The sequence below is a fragment of the Myotis myotis genome, unplaced genomic scaffold (genome assembly GCF_014108235.1).
Source record: "Myotis myotis isolate mMyoMyo1 unplaced genomic scaffold, mMyoMyo1.p scaffold_m19_p_2, whole genome shotgun sequence".
Taxonomy (NCBI): domain Eukaryota; kingdom Metazoa; phylum Chordata; class Mammalia; order Chiroptera; family Vespertilionidae; genus Myotis; species Myotis myotis.
This window is the reverse complement of record NW_023416324.1, coordinates 162,697,440-162,714,924: the sequence shown is the minus strand read 5'-3', so window position 1 is coordinate 162,714,924 and position 17,485 is coordinate 162,697,440. Positions and strand designations below refer to the sequence as shown.

At 40.4% G+C, this 17,485-nt stretch overlaps 1 protein-coding gene across 7 annotated transcripts in view; it reads right to left on the bottom strand.

Annotated features, from left to right (window-relative positions):
* Window positions 1–17,485, bottom strand: part of RUBCN (rubicon autophagy regulator) — a 67,183-nt gene that overhangs the window by 45,313 nt on the left and 4,385 nt on the right. For 4 of the 7 annotated variants that reach the window (XM_036349864.1, XM_036349866.1, XM_036349869.1 and 1 more), the window contains exon 1: window positions 9,005–9,278. The exons of 1 other annotated variant lie outside the window; for it this stretch is intronic. In XM_036349864.1, coding sequence (XP_036205757.1) covers window positions 9,005–9,084 — 80 coding nt within the window. In that variant the 5' untranslated portion in view covers window positions 9,085–9,278. Of the gene's footprint in view, window positions 1–9,004; window positions 9,279–17,485 lie in introns of those variants that run through there. 2 more of the 7 variants (XM_036349867.1, XM_036349868.1) reach the window with 1 other exon arrangement.

Here is a 17,485-nt window from a genome sequence, read left to right as displayed (position 1 = left end):
TTTTTATAGAGAGGAAGGGACAGGAATAGAGAGTTTGAAACATCAATGAGAGAGAAACATCGGTCAGCTGCTTCCTGCACACCCCCCTCCCGGGGATGTGCCTGCAACCAAGGTACATGCCCTTGACCAGAATCGAACCTGGGACCCTTCAGTCCGCAGGCCAACGCTCTATCCACTGAGCCAAACCGGTTAGGGCAGTATGATGCAATTTTAAAGTGAGCCTCAATCCAAGAAATATATATTGGCTTATCTTCAATCCCCAATGCTCTTTTTCATGGTAAAAGGAAATAGCTTCAACTTATTGGCATAGTCCCTCTACAGTGTGTCATTTATGTGAAATGAATAGTGGTATCTACCTGAGATCAGAGTTGAAAATCAGGTTGACTCAAATCAGGTAATGATTTGATCCCTGGAATGTGAGGACAGCTATGTGACATCATCTGATGGAATATCACGAAACCATTAAAATTTGTGGTTAGGAAGTTTCCAAGCTAATAACAGTAGGCTAAAGTATAAAAAGCAGACTATAAAATTATTATGCTATTTGTGATCTCAGCATACAATAAGAAATAATATGTTGGGAGAACCAAGATGGCGGCATAGGTTAACGCCGGAGTTTGCTGCTTTGAACAACTACTTCAAAAGTGAAACCAAAAACGGAAGGGACATCACCCAGAACCACAGGAACGCTGGCTGAGTGGAAGTCCTACAACTAGGAGGAAAGAGAAACGCATACGGACACTCAGAGGAGGCACAGTGCTGAAGTCAAATTCTGAGGTGCGGAGTGCGCGGAGCGGGCTGGCGGCGGAGGGCACGGTTGCCGTTTTCAATCCGGAGGGAGTCGCAGACTCTGAGCTCCAGATCCGGGCGAGTCTTTAGGGACCCAGACTCAAACGGGAGAAGCGGGACTGTCTGGCTTCGGTCAGAGCGACTGCAGCTTTCTCTCTGAGCTTTGCAGCGGGTGCTGGGACTCAGAGAGGCAGAGCCCCTAGGGACAGGACTGAGAGCCGCCATAACTGCTCTCTCCAGCCCACCCTGTTGATCCTGTGCGACCCGCCCCGCCCAAGCCCTGCACACAGGCATTTGCCAGATAGCCTCAGGCAAAGGCTAGATTAACACCTCCCTAGAGGACAGAAGTTCTCACACTGCTGACACAGCTGATTCTCATAGCCACTTGGCCTGGAGGTCAAACCCTCCCTGGAATTAGCTACAACAATCAAGATTTAACTATAAGACTGCGAACAAAGACCACTAGGGGGTGCACCAAGGAAGCATAACAAAATGCGGAGACAAAGAAACAGGACAAAATTGTCAATGGAAGATATAGAGTTCAGAACCACACTTTTAAGGTCTCTCAAGAACTGTTTAGAAGCCGCCGATAAACTTAATGAGATCTACAAGAAAACTAATGAGACCCTCGATCTTATATTGGGGAACCAACTAGAAATTAAGCATACACGGACTGAAATAACGAATATACAGACTCCCGACAGCAGACCAGAGGAGCGCAAGAATCAAGTCAATGATTTGAAATGCGAGGAAGCAAAAAACACCCAACCGGAAAAGCAAAATGAAAAAAGAATCCAAAAATGTGAGGATAGTGCAAGGAGCCTCTGGGACAGCTTCAAGCGTACCAACATCAGAATTATAGGGGTGCCAGAAGATGAGAGAGAGCAAGATATTGAAAACCTATTTGAAGAAATAATGACAGAACACTTCCCCCACCTGGTGAAAGAAATGGACTTACAGGTCCAAGAAGCGCGGAGAACCCCAAACAAAAGGAATCCAAAGAGGACCACACCAAGACACATCATCATTAAAATGCCAAGAGCAAAAGATAAAGAGAGAATCTTAAAAACAGCAAGAGAAAGAAACTCAGTTACCTACAAGGGAATACCCATACGACTGTCAGCTGATTTCTCAACAGAAACTTTGCAGGCCAGAAGGGAGTGGCAAGAAATATTCAAAGTGATGAATACCAAGAACCTACAACCAAGATTACTTTATCCAGCAAAGCTATCATTCAGAATTGAAGGTCAGATAAAGAGCTTCACAGATAAGGAAAAGCTAAAGGAGTTCATCACCACCAAACCAGGATTATATGAAATGCTGAAAGGTATCCTTTAAGAAGAGGAAGAGGAAGAAAAAGGTAAAGATACAAATTATGAACAACAAATATGCATCTATCAACAAGTGAATCTAAGAATCAAGTGAATAAATAATCTGATGAACAGAATGAACTGTTGATTATAATAGAATCAGGGACATAGAAAGGGAATGGACTGACTATTCCTGGGGGGGAAAGGGGTGTGGGAGATGCGGGAAGAGACTGGACAAAAATCGTGCACCTATGGATGAGGACAGTGGGTGGGGAGTGAGGGTGGAGGGTGGGGCGGGAACTGGGAGGAGGGGAGTTATGGGGGGAAAAAAAGAGGAAAAAATGTAATAATCTGAACAATAAAGATTTAATTAAAAAAAAAAAGAAGAAAAAAAAAAAAAGAAATAATATGTTAATAGTGGTTACTTTTGATTATATGAGGGAAAATAGAGAAAAGTTGGTTAGGCCTTCCTTGAGGCTATCAATTAATGAAAGATTAGTAATCTGAACAAAGTTATTAAACAAGAAGCTGAAAAGTATCATGAGGATTTTTTTAAATAATCAAGGTCATCTTGTGCTGAAAGATTGTGGTGAGGCAAGCACCTGGGACTTTTAATGCCAGAAAGTACTTCCTGGAAAGAAGTAATGGGTCCCTTCTTAAAGTACAGAAAAACATAATTAAGTAAAATAATTATTGGTAACACTGAGGTGGCAATTTTCTTCTTGTCTGGCTCCATATTTTCTGTTTTTAATTATATAGTATTAACCTTGTAGAATATGTAGTTAAGTATTTATGATGTTTTAAAAACAAACAATATGCTTATAGAAAAAAACACACTTGACTCTATTATAAGTCTCCACTCTGGTGCACCGTCCTAGACAGTGATGGCGAACCTATGACACGCGTGTCAGAGGTGACACGCTAAGTCATTTTTTTGGTTGATTTTTTCTTTGTTAAATGGCATTTAAATATATAAAATACATATCAAAAATATAAATCTTTGTTTTACTATGGTTGCAAATATCAAAAAAATTCTATATGTGACACAGCACCAGAGTTAAGTTAGGGTTTTTCAAAATGCTGACATGCCGAGCTCAAAAGGTTCGCCATCACTGACCTAGGAGAACCTAATCGCTGGCCAGTCCCATCCCTTTATGGCTGACAGCAGAATCTCAATGTCCAGGAGAGAATAGCAGTACTTGGAGGCATGCTTTGTAACCTCCTACCTATTCAAAAAATGTCTCACCAATCACACTAAATTTGAATGATGTCAAATTTATTGAATTTCAACAACGAGCAGGTTTAACAAAAGTAAAATCCCTTACGTTAGAAACCTAACCACCAATGGTGTACCAACTCCTTACCTGTGTCCCCAATCTAAGTACCAACTTTCCTGCTAAGTAAGCATGCTGTAGTTGTTTCCTGAAAAATTCAGATTTACACCTATAGCAGCATTGTTCAATTAGATTTTCTGTGATGCTGGAAATGTTCTATATCGGTGTTGTCCAATATGGCAGCCACTAGCCACTGTGACCATTAAGCACTTGAAATCTGAGTAGTGTGACTAAAGAACTGAAATTTTCAATTGTATTTAATTTTAATTAATCTAAACTTAAGTAACTATGTGGCTAGTGGCTATCACATTGGATGGAGCTGTTCTATGGCCACCCAGGTAGGTTGGTGAAACTTAACGAAGATTACAAAACAAAACAAAATCCATTTAGTGGAAGAAGTAATAAAGCAGCTATAAAAAGCAGAAACAGCTGTGGGGAGGGTAGATACTGAAAAGCTTCAGCTCTGGGTCCCTGCTGTCAGCTGATACACCTCCCCTTCCTGGGTTCTGACAATAGCATTTGTCTCCCCCCCCCCCCCCCGCCCAAAAAAAAAAAAAAAAAACTTCAGGAGAATGTTTCTGTGGGTTCTTTTTGTATTAATAATTGGAGTAGCAGTATGGATTGCTCAAAAGTCATGTAATCATCCTACTTTGCTGCCAGTGCTGTATAAACTGTCGACTCCTAGCATGGTCAATGAATAGGGACAAAGGAGGCCCTTTCCTTCAATGGCAACAGTACAGGGGCACCTGTCCAACTATGAGACATGACCAAATCATTACCATTTTCATTCCTTGAACAAATATTACTGAACACCAATTATATGTCAGGCAGTATGCTAGGCTTATTATGGTGGTGAAAGAGGAGTCCCCATCTCTCACGGAATTCAGAATGCAATGGGGGAAATGGGCACTTACATAAAATGCTATGAAATGAGAAATGCTACAATAAGAGAGATGAAAAAGGACAGGTAGGGCATGCCTTCCAAAGGAACATTATTTAAAGGATGACTAAGAGATCTCCAGGCGAAGAAGGAGGTATTACAGGGAATGTAGTGTTGCAACATTGAGAATGGTGAGGAAGGAGATGTGACAGCGAGTAAATGCATAGCTTTACAATTGGGAACTTCATAGGGACTAAAGTCCAGACTGAATACGAGGGAAGGAGTTTTGACTATTTTATATTTTTAATGAGAAACCACTGAACATTTCTGAACAAATTACTTTTGTAACTTTGCTTCTGAAAAATTAAGCTGGTAGCAGTGTGGAGGCTGTCTGAAATTGGGGGACTGAGTTCAGATTGGGAGATTAGTTAAGAGGCTGCTGAGATAATCCACAATGACAGATAATAGGGGTCTTCAGTGAATATTTTATTTACATCTGTCCAGAATTCATGTCCCTTTCTTTTAGTAACAGGTCCCTAATTTTCCAAAGGGAAATCACACCTCTGCCACTTAGTCTGGTCCATGAAGTTCTAAGGAAGTATCACACTTCCCTGGACCCAGGGTTGGGCACATTGTTTAGTTCTGACTCAGCTGCATATCCCATACCCTGAAACAGGAACGTAAGTCATGTCCATCCAAAAAGAGTCAGTCCAGAATTTTTGCTTTTGCTATACGTATTGAGACTGCATTCTTTATTTATTTATTTTAGTTGGGATTGCTAAAGTTCAATTTGCTAAGGGTTGCACTGGAGAAGAGTCTGCCTGAGAATGAAGCCAACATACCAGAATAAAGGGCACACAGATAGGGACAAATTTTTGTTTAAGCACACACCTACATTTGGCCATTCCGGAAACATTACCACTCTCTGTTTTGTTTTGTTTTCATTAATATAAGCCAATATATTTGGAAACAGAGAAAAAAATAAAGCTTCAAGATAAAAATCGGGAACAGAATTCAGAGGATTTGGTGACTGCTTGGATATGGAAAATGAAGAGGGAAGAATCAAATTTCACTCTGAGGCTTCTGGCTTGGTTGATTGAGTGGAAAATTCTATTAACTAAGATAGAGAACTGAAGAGGAAAAGGTTTTGGTCAATGGAATGAGTTCAGTTTGGAGACACTATCTAGATCACTGCACCAGGAAAACTGCACATGTAGCTGGGTTCCAAACTCAGAAATAGGCTGTATAGGCCAAGGCAGTCTAGGGTAACAAAGCAATGCTAGAAGAATCATTCCTTTACCTGTTTAGTACTTTCACCGGAAAATCTCCAAAAAACAAAACATCCAAAAATTGGCATTTAGGAAACCCTAGGGAAAATGAAATATCATCCCTAAGCACTACAGCATTCTGCTAGAGTGATAACCAGCTAAGTGGAAAACAACAGGGGACAGAACTACACTCCAGGGATGAAGTTAAAAGCTAGGCCAACAAGTGTCCTCAGGGTGCCCAACTGAGATAGAGGAGCCATGGAAGGAGGAAGAGCAGGCTATATATACCACTGCAAACAGCACCAAAAGAACGCGCACACACATACACCTTGCTTCAAGAAAACTGGGGAGGGGACAGAAGTAGTCATTTTTTTGCACTTAATATATACCAGCACTCTGTGAGGAACCTTATGCACATTATCTTATAGAATCTTCACAACTTACCAGTCAGGAAGGCATCATTCTTCCTACTCAGACAGGATGAACCAAATTAAGCAGTAGAACAAGGATTCAAATGCAGGCTATAAAAACGATTCTATCTGTCTATAAAGCTTATGCACATTTCACTACAACTGCTTTCAGAAAATACATTGAAAAGTTGTATTTTTAAAAAATTATGCCATCTCATCAAGATTTTTTGTGAATCAGGTGTTTTATTGGCCATAGATAGATTTGGTTTGCACTAAACCAGCCACAATGCCTCAATTCTCAGGCACAAGGCATGCATTTATCAGTTGTCTCGCTAGAGTAGCGGTTCTCAACCTGTGGGTCGCGACCCATTTGGGGGTTGAACAACCCTTTCACAGGGGTCGCCTAAGACCATCAGAAAACACATATATCATTACATATTGTTTTTGTGATTAATTACTATGCTTTAATTATGGTCAATTTGTAACAATGATATTGGGGGTCACCACAACATCAGGAACTGTATTAAAGAGTCGCAGCAAAAAAAAAAAAAAAAAAGGGTCGCAGCATTAGGAAGGTTGAGAACCACTGCTCTAGAGCTAAGGAGGCCATCGATGCCATGAAGCCTCACTAAACAACACATTCTGAGTTAACAACCACCAACAGAGAACAGGCTATAGCCACAATATAAGTGGCTTCATGGGGATAATCCCACTGCTGAAATGAAGTCTTGACCAGAGTTCCTTGGTTGAGACTCAAGCATGGATGAACAAACAAAACAGAAAAAAACTCATAGACATAGAGAACAAACTGAGGGCTGCCCGACGGGAGGGGTTTGGGGAGACTGGGTGAAAAAGGTGACGGGATTAAGAAATGCAAATTGGTAGTTACAGAATGTCATGGGGATTTAAGCATAGGGAACATAGTCAATAACATTGTAATAACTATGTATGATGTCAGGTGGGTATTAGAAGAGGGATCACCTCATCTGACCACTATGCTGTACACCTGAAACTAATATAAAATAATATTGTCTGTCACATGTAATTGAAAGATAAATAAATAGTCAAGCATGTAAAGAGTAACAGGAAAACATACCTGCAAAGGAGCTATCCTACCGGCCTGAATGCTATGAAGTTCACTATCTTATACATTTCTTTCTCCCTATACATTAGCATAGTGAGAGGCAGCAAAGCACAGGCATCAAAAGTGCAGACTCTGGAGCCCGATCGCCTGGGTTTGAATTCCAGTTCCATCAGGGATTCACTGTATGACCTTGGCAAGTTATTTACCCTATGTCTCAGTTTTCTTATCTGATAAATAGTGATAATAGAGTATCTTATCCACTTGCTATGAGGATTAAATAAGTTTGCCTGTAAGACTCCTATGCAGTCCTGGCATGTGGTAAATAAGTGTTTGTTAAATATATTAAGTAAATAACTAACCCAGCTATGGGAAGAAAATTTGAACTTGAATTTTTATTTTCTTCTAGCACACAAACTGGTAGAAGAAAATAAAAAATAACCTTAAAACTTGTTCAGAATTTATATGGGGTCTCTTACATGAAGCATTTCACAGACATCTGGAGGAAGACTAGATAGCCAAATATATACATGCAGAAACTGAAACATGGAAAAGGGAAGTAAGATGTTCGGTTTCACTAACACATCATTCATAGATCTCAGGCAAGAACCCCAGTGTCCTGCGGGTACAGCAGACGACAGGCTAACTGTGCACTTAAACAGCCACGTCTTCATCCAGACATACCGCACTAATTTTCCCTTACTGACATTTTCTCAGAGGTAAATATTCTACCTCCAGTCTTTGCACCCCAGCTGCCCCTGACACCGTAACTGTTTTTAAAAGTCAAACAAGACTCCCTTAAGCCACAGTCTTGCTCTATCCTACCACCATTGCTGATTGTTAAAAGGTTAAGATCAGAGTTATTAATGAAGCAAACCCTAAATATGGGATGCACCTCTATATGTCACCATTTGAAGCCGTTTTTGCCCTGGCCAGTGTGGCTCAGTTGGTTGGAGCGTTGTCATGCACTGAAAGGTTGAGGGTTTGATTCCCTGATCAGGCACATACCCAAGTTGCAGGTTTGTTCTCTGCTTGGGACGCACAGGAGAGGCAACCAATCTATGTTTCTCTCTCACATTGATGTGTGTGTGTGTGTTTCTCTCTCTCCCTTTCTTTCTCTCTAAAATCAATAAACATGTTGTCGGGTGAGGATTAAAAATAATCATACATAAAATCGTTTTAAAAAAATCTTAAACCCTTTAATTTCTAGAAACTATGAACTTGATGACAATAGTTCCATATAGATAAATGTGAGGTTGCTTAGTTGCAGCTGTGAGGAAGAAGCGAAGGGTTGGAAAATGAGAAGGAAATGACAGAGGTCCTGCCACTCTCTGACAGGGATCCAGCACTGACAACGGGCAGACACACAATTTCCAGTCTCATTAGCAAGTCCCCACCCGACACGACTGCGGTTACAATGGCCGGCTTTCATCCACAGGCCAGCCTTCCTCCTCACACTCATCGCTGCCTAAGCTCCTTTCTAGGACACTTATAATGCCTAACCTTTGCTCCCAGAAATGTTCACAACGTCAACCTTGGCAATATTGGCCCGACTTGCTTGCTGTCACCGCAAGTTTCGGTCAGAGCACCAACCTCGTGTCCTCTTCCCATCTATAGACTCTGGAGTGGACTATCACATCTTGCTGCAGCGCCCCTCAATATTCACCTTTTCTGCAGCAACCCCTCTCACCCTGGCCTCAATATAGCCTAGCCACCCTGCCTCGCCCTCCGTAAGCCGGTTCCCTCCTCCGTCCTACCCACGCCCTGCCCGACTCTGCTCTCAGAATGTCTTCCCAAACAAGTCGCCCACAGCAGTCACCCTCATGTCTATTGCACCTGGCACGTCTCCCCACGCTCTCGGAACCCTCCCAAGCCTCCCGGTGGTTCAGCTCATTTATTCGTCCCCCGACTCCCCGGCCCTTTCCCAGCCACCTGCTCTCCTCCGGCCGGCGCTCCTCGCAGTCGCCAAGCTCCACTCCCACACGCTGCGGCCCCATCCCGGGCTGCGACATCGCCTCCTCTCTGAAGAGAGGCGTCCCTGCCGCTTCGCCCCTCTGGGCTTCCGGAGCGCCCCCAGGAACAGAGAAGGGACCCAGGGCGGAGAGGCTCACAGCGATGCACTACACCCGGATGACCGCAGCAGCAGTGAATGCTGCCTCAGCTGTGGTTTCTATCCCTGCCACCCCCACTTCCTGCTCCAAAAACTACAACTCCCGAAAGCACTGCGAAGGCCCGGCCGCTCCCGGCATGCACCGTTCTATCCAATCCGAAGCCGCGCTGGACTGCGGACCCTGACGGCGTGCTTGTGGGCGTGCACCAGGCTGAAACGCCCACCAACGCTGGTCTCAGGAGTCCCTAAGGATGCGGACGCTTACACGCTGCTGTCACTTTTCATCCTTGGGAACCGGATTCAGAGGAAATAACGCTAGTCTGAAACCAATTATGGCTGACCCCACTTCAGCCTACACTGGTTTAACACTTGTTAGTGGTTTGGGGGGACTTAAGTCATTTTAATGAAGAGCTCACAAGCTCAGAAGAGCACAGATTACTTTGGGATCACAAAGGAAGAGCTGGAGGGAAAGGCTTTAGGGCAGCGGTTCTGAACCTGTGGGTCGCGACCCCTTTGGGGTTGAACGACTCTTTCACAGGGGTCGCCTAAGACCATCAGAAAGCATACATAATTACATATTGTTTTTGTGATTAATCACTATGCTTTAATTATGTTCAATTTGTAACAATGACATTGGGGGTCACCAAACATGAGGAACTGTATTAAAGGGTCGCGGCATCAGGAAGGTTGAGAACCGCTGCTTTAGGGGAAGGTTTCCCGGAGCAATGATGTCAGAGCAGTTTTTCTGGACGCATATGAGTCAGCCAGAAGAAGAGAAAGTGGAGAGAGCAACATAGCACTGCTCTGTAGGGAGAGATTTAGATTAACATGAAAAAGTAGCTACTCTATTAGAAATAATGTTTGACTTTTAGGAATTTTCAAACCTGAGGTCATATTTTGTGTGTTAAAAGTGAAATGAAAGAGCCTTTTAATGCAAATTATTATTTCCAACTTCCATTTATATAAAAAAAATACTCTTTGTTCAAACTTTCTCATATTTTCCTAGTAAAAGTTATACTTTTAAAGAAAAGGATCATTTTGGTCATCGGGATTTCACTTCTTTGTGTTTCTATAAATGTATGAACTTCGTTTTTTGCCATACAGTATAATCCCAAATGATCTTAACATGTTTACATGAAAGTTAGTCAGCTTCATCTGGAAATTCCAGAACTAAAATTGTAGTAAAAGTTCTGGAAAACCGGATTTTCCTCACATGTCCACGTCTGGGTTTACACGTATTTTCTTTAAAGCACTCAGTTAAAAAACATGACAATAACTTACACTAGCCATGTGTCTAATGCCCCCCCCCAACTCATCCCTGTTTTCCCTCACCCCAGAGAGCCATATTCTGAATCCCTTGTTTATAATTCCACTGTTTCCCTTTTTATGTAGTTTCTTTGCATCTATCTATATTCCTAAAAAGTATTGCTTTTAAAATTTGTGTGTTTTAACTTTATACAAAGGGTATTAAGCTGTATTTATTTTGGGTGGCCTGCTTTTTTTCCTTAATACATTGATCAGATTTATTCACGTTGTTATAAAATCACTATAGTTCATTGATTTTGACTGCTGTTTAATAGTCCATTGTGTGAGTACACCTGTTTATTTATCCTGTCTTTCACTGATAGGCATTTGGGTTGTTTCCAGGTTTTTGCTACTGTAAACAATGCTGCTATGAATATCTTTTTACATGTCTCCACTTGTATATAAACAAGGGTTTCTCTTGAGTACATACCTATATGTGGAATTGTGAGGTAATAGGGTTATTGTCTGTTCTAGCTTTTGTTTTGAATGGTGGATTAGGTGCACTGTTTTTTAAAATAACTAGTGCTCTGCCCTATGTGGCTCAGTTAGTTGGACCATCGTTCTGTACACCAAAAGGTGGTGTGCCAGAAGCCAGTCCATCCTTACTCCTTGACACAGCCGCTACAGGGAAGAAACATCTGCATAGCATATGTTTCAAGGGACCTGGAGTATATGGCATACTGTTCTTAATATGTTTGCTCACCTTCTTGGCACTATGTGTTTTAACCAAGGTCACCTCTCCGAGAAAGGTTGTTTCCCCAGGTAGGGATTTTTCCCTGAAGTTAGGGAGGGAATAAAACCCCTTAACTAAGTGCCAAGTGGGTAGTTAATCATTTTAACTATGAACAATCACCCTTAAGCTACATAATCTTTACTCCTTTGGAATAGAAATTGATAGGATTAAAATCAATTGGTATAAATACAGATGTAACAAGACAATAAAACACAGAACCTGGCTGGAGATCCTGGCTAGAACCTGGCAAGAGGAACCTGGCTATGATGATCACCTGAACACTGCCTCCGTGTCATTCCTTCTTCGCCGACTCCGTCCATACCTTTGGGAACCCCTGGACCTGCTGGGGCTGGACCCCAACAGTGGTGGGTTCAATTCCCAGTTAGGACATATGCCCAGGTTTCAGTTTCCATCCCGGGTCAGAGCACATAAGGGAAGCAACCAATGATATTTCTCTCATTGATGTTTCTCTGTCTATCTCTTCCTTCCTCTCTCTAAAATCAGTAAGAAAAGAACCAATTAGTTATTAAGTCATAACTAATTATAATGTAATTTAAAATAACTAACTAACCATGTGAAAATTGGCCATGCATGGAAAATGGTATGTCAGGAACCCAGGATTATGATTAATCCAATCTTGTGCATCTGGGGTCCAAATGAAAAAAACTGTCAAATATGCAAAAATATCTAGCATCAGGATTCAATAAATGAAATGGCCTTACTTAGCAATGTTTTATGGATTGATATTTTAAAAGTCAAAAGCCTGAAGTTTATTTGATCTTGATCAACTTTGTTGTCATGATCCCCAGGATGCTATTTTTATGTAAACAGTAGTAGGTCCTAAAGAACCACTGGCCAATGTGGCTCAGCAGTTGAGAGTCGACCCAGGAATTGACGCAGGTTCAATTACTGGTCTGGGTACATGCTAGGGTTGCAGGTTCCATCCCCAGTAGGGGCAGTGCAGGAGGCAGCCGGCCAATGATGTTCCTCTCTTATCATTGATGTTTTTATCTCTCTATCCCTCTCCCTTCCTTTCTCTAAAAATCAAGTTAAAGAAGCCTTTTTTTTTTTTTTTTTTTAGGCCAAAAAGAGAAAGAAAAGAAAAGAAAGAAAGAAAAAAGACCAGGGGCAGAAAGCCAATTTCACTAGAGAATCAGTTATTTAAATAACAAATTTTAAAAGCTTATTACATTTACCTATTTGACATAAACTTGGTTTGAAGAAGTAGTCTTCATGCCCTACCTGGCTTTGCTCAGTAGATAGTCAGCCTGCGAACTGAAGGATCCTGGGTTCGATTCTGATCAAGGGCACATGCCTGGGTCGCGGACTCGGTCCCCAGTAGGGGGTGTGCAGGAGGCAGCCGCCAGTCAGTGGTTCTCTCTCTCATCACTGATGTTTCTGTCTCTCTCCCTTTTCCTTCCTCTCTGAAATCAATAAAAATATATTTTTTTAAAAAGAAATAGTCTTCTTGAATATATCAACAAATATCAATTATAGTCCTGAATATTTTTTTATTATATTCACTAAAATTATTCTTAGCAGCATTTTGGAAAATATTCTTCTAGTACATAAACTGGTACATGTCCCTGACAGGAATCAAATTTTAAAAGCTAAGGGATGTCTTTCACTGGCCAAGTAAAAAACAATTAGAGCATCAAAATGAGTTCATTCATGATACGTACATAAAGCTACATTTTTCTCAAGCACATGTACAATCCTTACACTCTTCACCCCTTTGCTTTTCAGAAGATAATTTTTGAATGCAAAATGAGTATGAATTATGCTGCTAAGAATAATTTTAGTGAATATAATAAAAAAATATTCAGGACTACAATTGATATTTGTTGATATAGTCAAGAAGACTATTTCTTTTTAAAAAAATATATTTTTATTGATTTCAGAGAGGAAAGGAGAGGAAGAGAGACAGAAACATCAATGATAAGAGAGAACCATTATGGAAACTTAGATGTATATATAAATAAGTGTGCAAATAAAATAAATACATATGGACACATATGTAATACCCTTTGTATTACTTTATGCAATAAAAATAAATAAATAAATAGATAGAAAAAAGAAGAAAGAAATGGGGGAAAGGAAATCTTTTTTTTGTTTTGTTTGAAAATCTTTTTTTTTTTTTTTTTTACAGTTGAATGTCAGGTATGAAAGTAGAGGAATGATCGAGTTAGACAAGCATTATTTTATAGCAACGATAGTAATAATTGATTCAGGTGAGAATTATCAATAGTTGCTAAAGCCATTAGTGAAATCTGCTATTTACACAGCCTCAAACTATATTTCTACAGATTACTTATAAATGGGAAAAAGGGGTACCTTTACAATGGAGAAATCTGGTGAACATCACCTTAACCAAGTGATTAAAGTTAAGACCACCAAGAAGACAAAAAGATACCATGTGCCTCCTGATGTTAAATACTGATAAGGACACCACATTACTTATCCTTGACAAATCTAATCACAGGGTGGCAATAAGACAACACCAAATTGAAGGACAATCTATGCAACAACTGCCTCCAATGTTCAAAAATGTAAATTCCATAAAAGACAGAAAGGCAGACAAACTTTTTCAGATTAAATGAGACAAAAGAGGCTAGACAAAGAAATGCAACATGTGAACCTGGATTGGATCCTATATTGGGAAAAAAATATTGCTATAAAAGATAATAATTTATTTATTAGGGTAATTGGCAAAATTTTAATATGAATTATATACATTAGAAAATAGAATTGCATCAATGTTAAACTTCCTAAATTTCATCATTTTAGCATGGTTATGTAAACGAATATCCTTAGAGATATATTCTATAGAGTCATGATGTCTGCAACTTACTCTCAGATTATCCAACAACAAATAGTATTAATTATAGCTAGCTATCTATATGTAGATAAAGCAAATGTGGCAAAACTAATAATTGGTGAATCTTAGTGAAGGATATATGAGCATCGCACTATTGTTACCACTTCTCTCTAGACTTGAAAAGGCTTTTTAAAAATAGGCATGTATCTGCTCTGGCCAGGTGGCACAGTTGGCTGGAGTGTCATCCCATACACCAAATGGTTTTGGGTTTGATTCCCAGTCAGAGCATGTATGCGAGGCAACCGATCTCTCTCTCTCTCTCTCTCTCTCTCTCTCTCTCTCTCTCTCTCTCTCTCTCCATCTCACTCTTTCAAATCAATAAACATATCCTCAGGTAAAGAATAAAACAAATAGAGCACTCAACTCTTTAAAAAAAAAAAGAAATGTTCAGTCAATTTTGCCAAATGATCAATTCACTGACTTTACCAAATTTACTGATTTACTGAAATTCCTTTTTTTCTTCGTTTTAACAAAGCTTATAGCAATGCATATTGGATGAATTGGTTTTAAAAAGCTTTTAAAGGCCCTGGCCAGGTAGCTCAGTTGATTGGCGAGTCATCCAATATACCAAGGTTGGGTTGTGAGTTTGATCCCAGGTCAGGACACATATAATAATTAACCAATAAATGCATAAATAAGTGGAACAGCAAATCTATGTCTCTCTCTCTCTCTCTCTCTCTCTTTCTCTCTCTCTCTCTCTCTCCCCTTCCCTCCCTCCTCCCCCCTCCTTCCCTCTTTCTCTTCTTCCCTCCCTCTCTCTAAAATCAATTTCAAAAAATTTTTAAAAAGACTTTTGAAGAATTTTGCCAAGTTTTAATTGACTGGTTTCTATTTTATCTTTACAGCAACTTCTCTACCCCCTTGATGCAGTTAGTACTGGGTTCATTTATTCAATTACATAGTAAAGTTCCTTGCCACCCATAGGCAATACATATTAACTCCAGAATTCAGAAAGTCAATGTGGAATTTTTAAAATCTTATTTCTGGACTGATCAAATCCTTAACACACTTGAAGAATGTTCGACGTGTCTCTGACCCAGTCCCTACAACTCTAGCTGGATAAAAATGGGCCAAGAGAAGGGATCCTCTACTGTGGGAAAGGGAGAGGTGAGAGTTAGTCCAGCCTGGGCTCTTCATCCCAGAGCAGGGAGGTCAAGGGGCAAAGAGAGAAGGATAGATGCCTAATGGCCCCATGACCCTGGCTCTCCAGACCTTCCTAGATACCAATCTACTTAGCACAAATTGAGAGTATATTTTTAAAAGGAACAGATTTAGGTATATAGGCAGAAATTGTGATTTATGTAATTTGTGTAGCTTCAGAAAATTCCACAATTGGTCCTTCAGTGAATTGCCCTACAACCCTTGGTAGACAGGACTCCTGCCCTGCCCAGAGAAGATAAAGCCTAATAAGGAGTGAACTAGAGGTCCAACCCCTGGGTCCAGGAAGAATTCCCCTTAGAGTTCCCCTGTCTACCCAGAGCAGTTCCCCTAGTCAGAGAAAAGCTGACGATAGTCATGGACGTGGAGGCCAGCAATGCCTCCAGCAATGCCTGCACCCTGCCTGTCACGTTCTCTGCTGTATCACAGTATTGTAGCACAGTGTCTTACTCGCACTAGGAAATCAAACTCCGTTTGAATAAATGAATGAAAGAATCCTTAGATTAAAAGGAAGAGTAGAACAACTAGAAAAACTTAGAACAAAGAAAGGGCAACACAAATGAGGAACAGAAAGTTCTAGCAGCCCTAACCGGTTTGGCTCAGTGGATAGAGCACTGGCCTGTGGACGCAAGGGTCCCGGGTTCGATTCCGGTCAAGGGCATGTACCTTGGGTGCGGGCACATCCCCACTGGGGGGTGTGCAGGAGGCAGCTGATCAATGTTTCTCTCTCATCGATGTTTCTAACTCTCTATCCCTCTCCCTTCCTCTCTGTAAAAAATCAGTAAAGTATATTTAAAAAAAAAAAAGAAAGTTCTAGCAAACTGGCAAAGAAAAAACTACTGCATCTGAAAACAGTGATAAAAGGGGTAGAATGAGAAAAGTTGAGCAGAAAAGAAAAACTGTAATGTACATACAAGTAGCTTAAGGGAGTTAAGTATAATAATAATAGTTATACCTAACTATAATACATATTATACCTACATATAATGCAATTATACTAACCTCCCTTATATCAATATAATAGAAATTATAACAACATATGAATTATAAAAATCCTCTTTATTATTATTATTTTAATCTTCACCCAAGGATATTTTTCCTTTTTTTTTTTTTTTTTTTTTTTTTTTTGAGAGAAACCCAGGGCCCTGGCCGGGGAGGAGCCTGCAACTGAGGTACATGCCCTTGACAAGAATCAAACCCGGACCCTTAGGTCTTCAGGCCAATGCTCTATCCACTCAGCCAAACTGGCTAGGACTAAAAATCCTCTTCTGAAATACAAAGAAGTTGATACAAAAATCAGACAAAGACATTACAAGAAGAAGAAATTACACACCAAGATCACTCATAAAAAAGAAACAATATCCTTGACAAAATACTAGCAAATCAAATCCAACAATATATAAAAAGGATAACATACCATGACTAAGTAGTTTTATCATAGAAATGCAAAGTGATTCAACATTTAAAAATCAGTCAATGTAATTCACCATATTTATAAATTTAAAAAGAAAACCCATTTGGTCATCTCAATAGATGCAGAAAGAGCATTAAATAAAATTCAACGTTCACTCATGATTACAATTGTCAGCAAACCAGGAGTAGAAAAGAAACCTCTTGAACCTGTTAAAGGGCATCTACAAAAAATCTAACATCATACATATTGGCGAAAGACTGAATGCTTTCCCTCTGGGATTGGGAATGAGACAAATAAAAATTTAGCTAATAAAAATTTAAGACTCCCAGTTAAATAATGTCCACTTTCATCATTCCTGTTAAACATGATACTAGAATCCCCAGTCAGTGCAATAAGGCAAGAAAAAGAATACAAGACATACAGATTGAAACAATTATGCTGAGTGAAATAACCCCTATAAAAAAGAGTATAGGCCCTGGCCAGGTGACTCATTTGGTTAGAGCAGTGGTCGGCAAACCTCGGCTCATGAGCCACATGCGGCTCTTTGGCCCCTTGAGTGTGGCTCTTCCACAAAATACCACGTGCGGGCGCGCACGTACACGGAACGTTGTGGAGTGAAAGAAGATGTAGAGTCGAGGATTGAGAAATGCCGGGAGCCGGTCCATGCTTGCTGTTTCAAGGGACCTGGCATATATGGCATACTGTTCTTAATATGTTTGCTCACCTTCTTGGCACTATGTGTTTTCACCAAGGTCTCTGAGAAAGATTGTTTCCCCAGGTAGGGATTTTCCCCTGAAGTTAGGGAGGGAATAAAA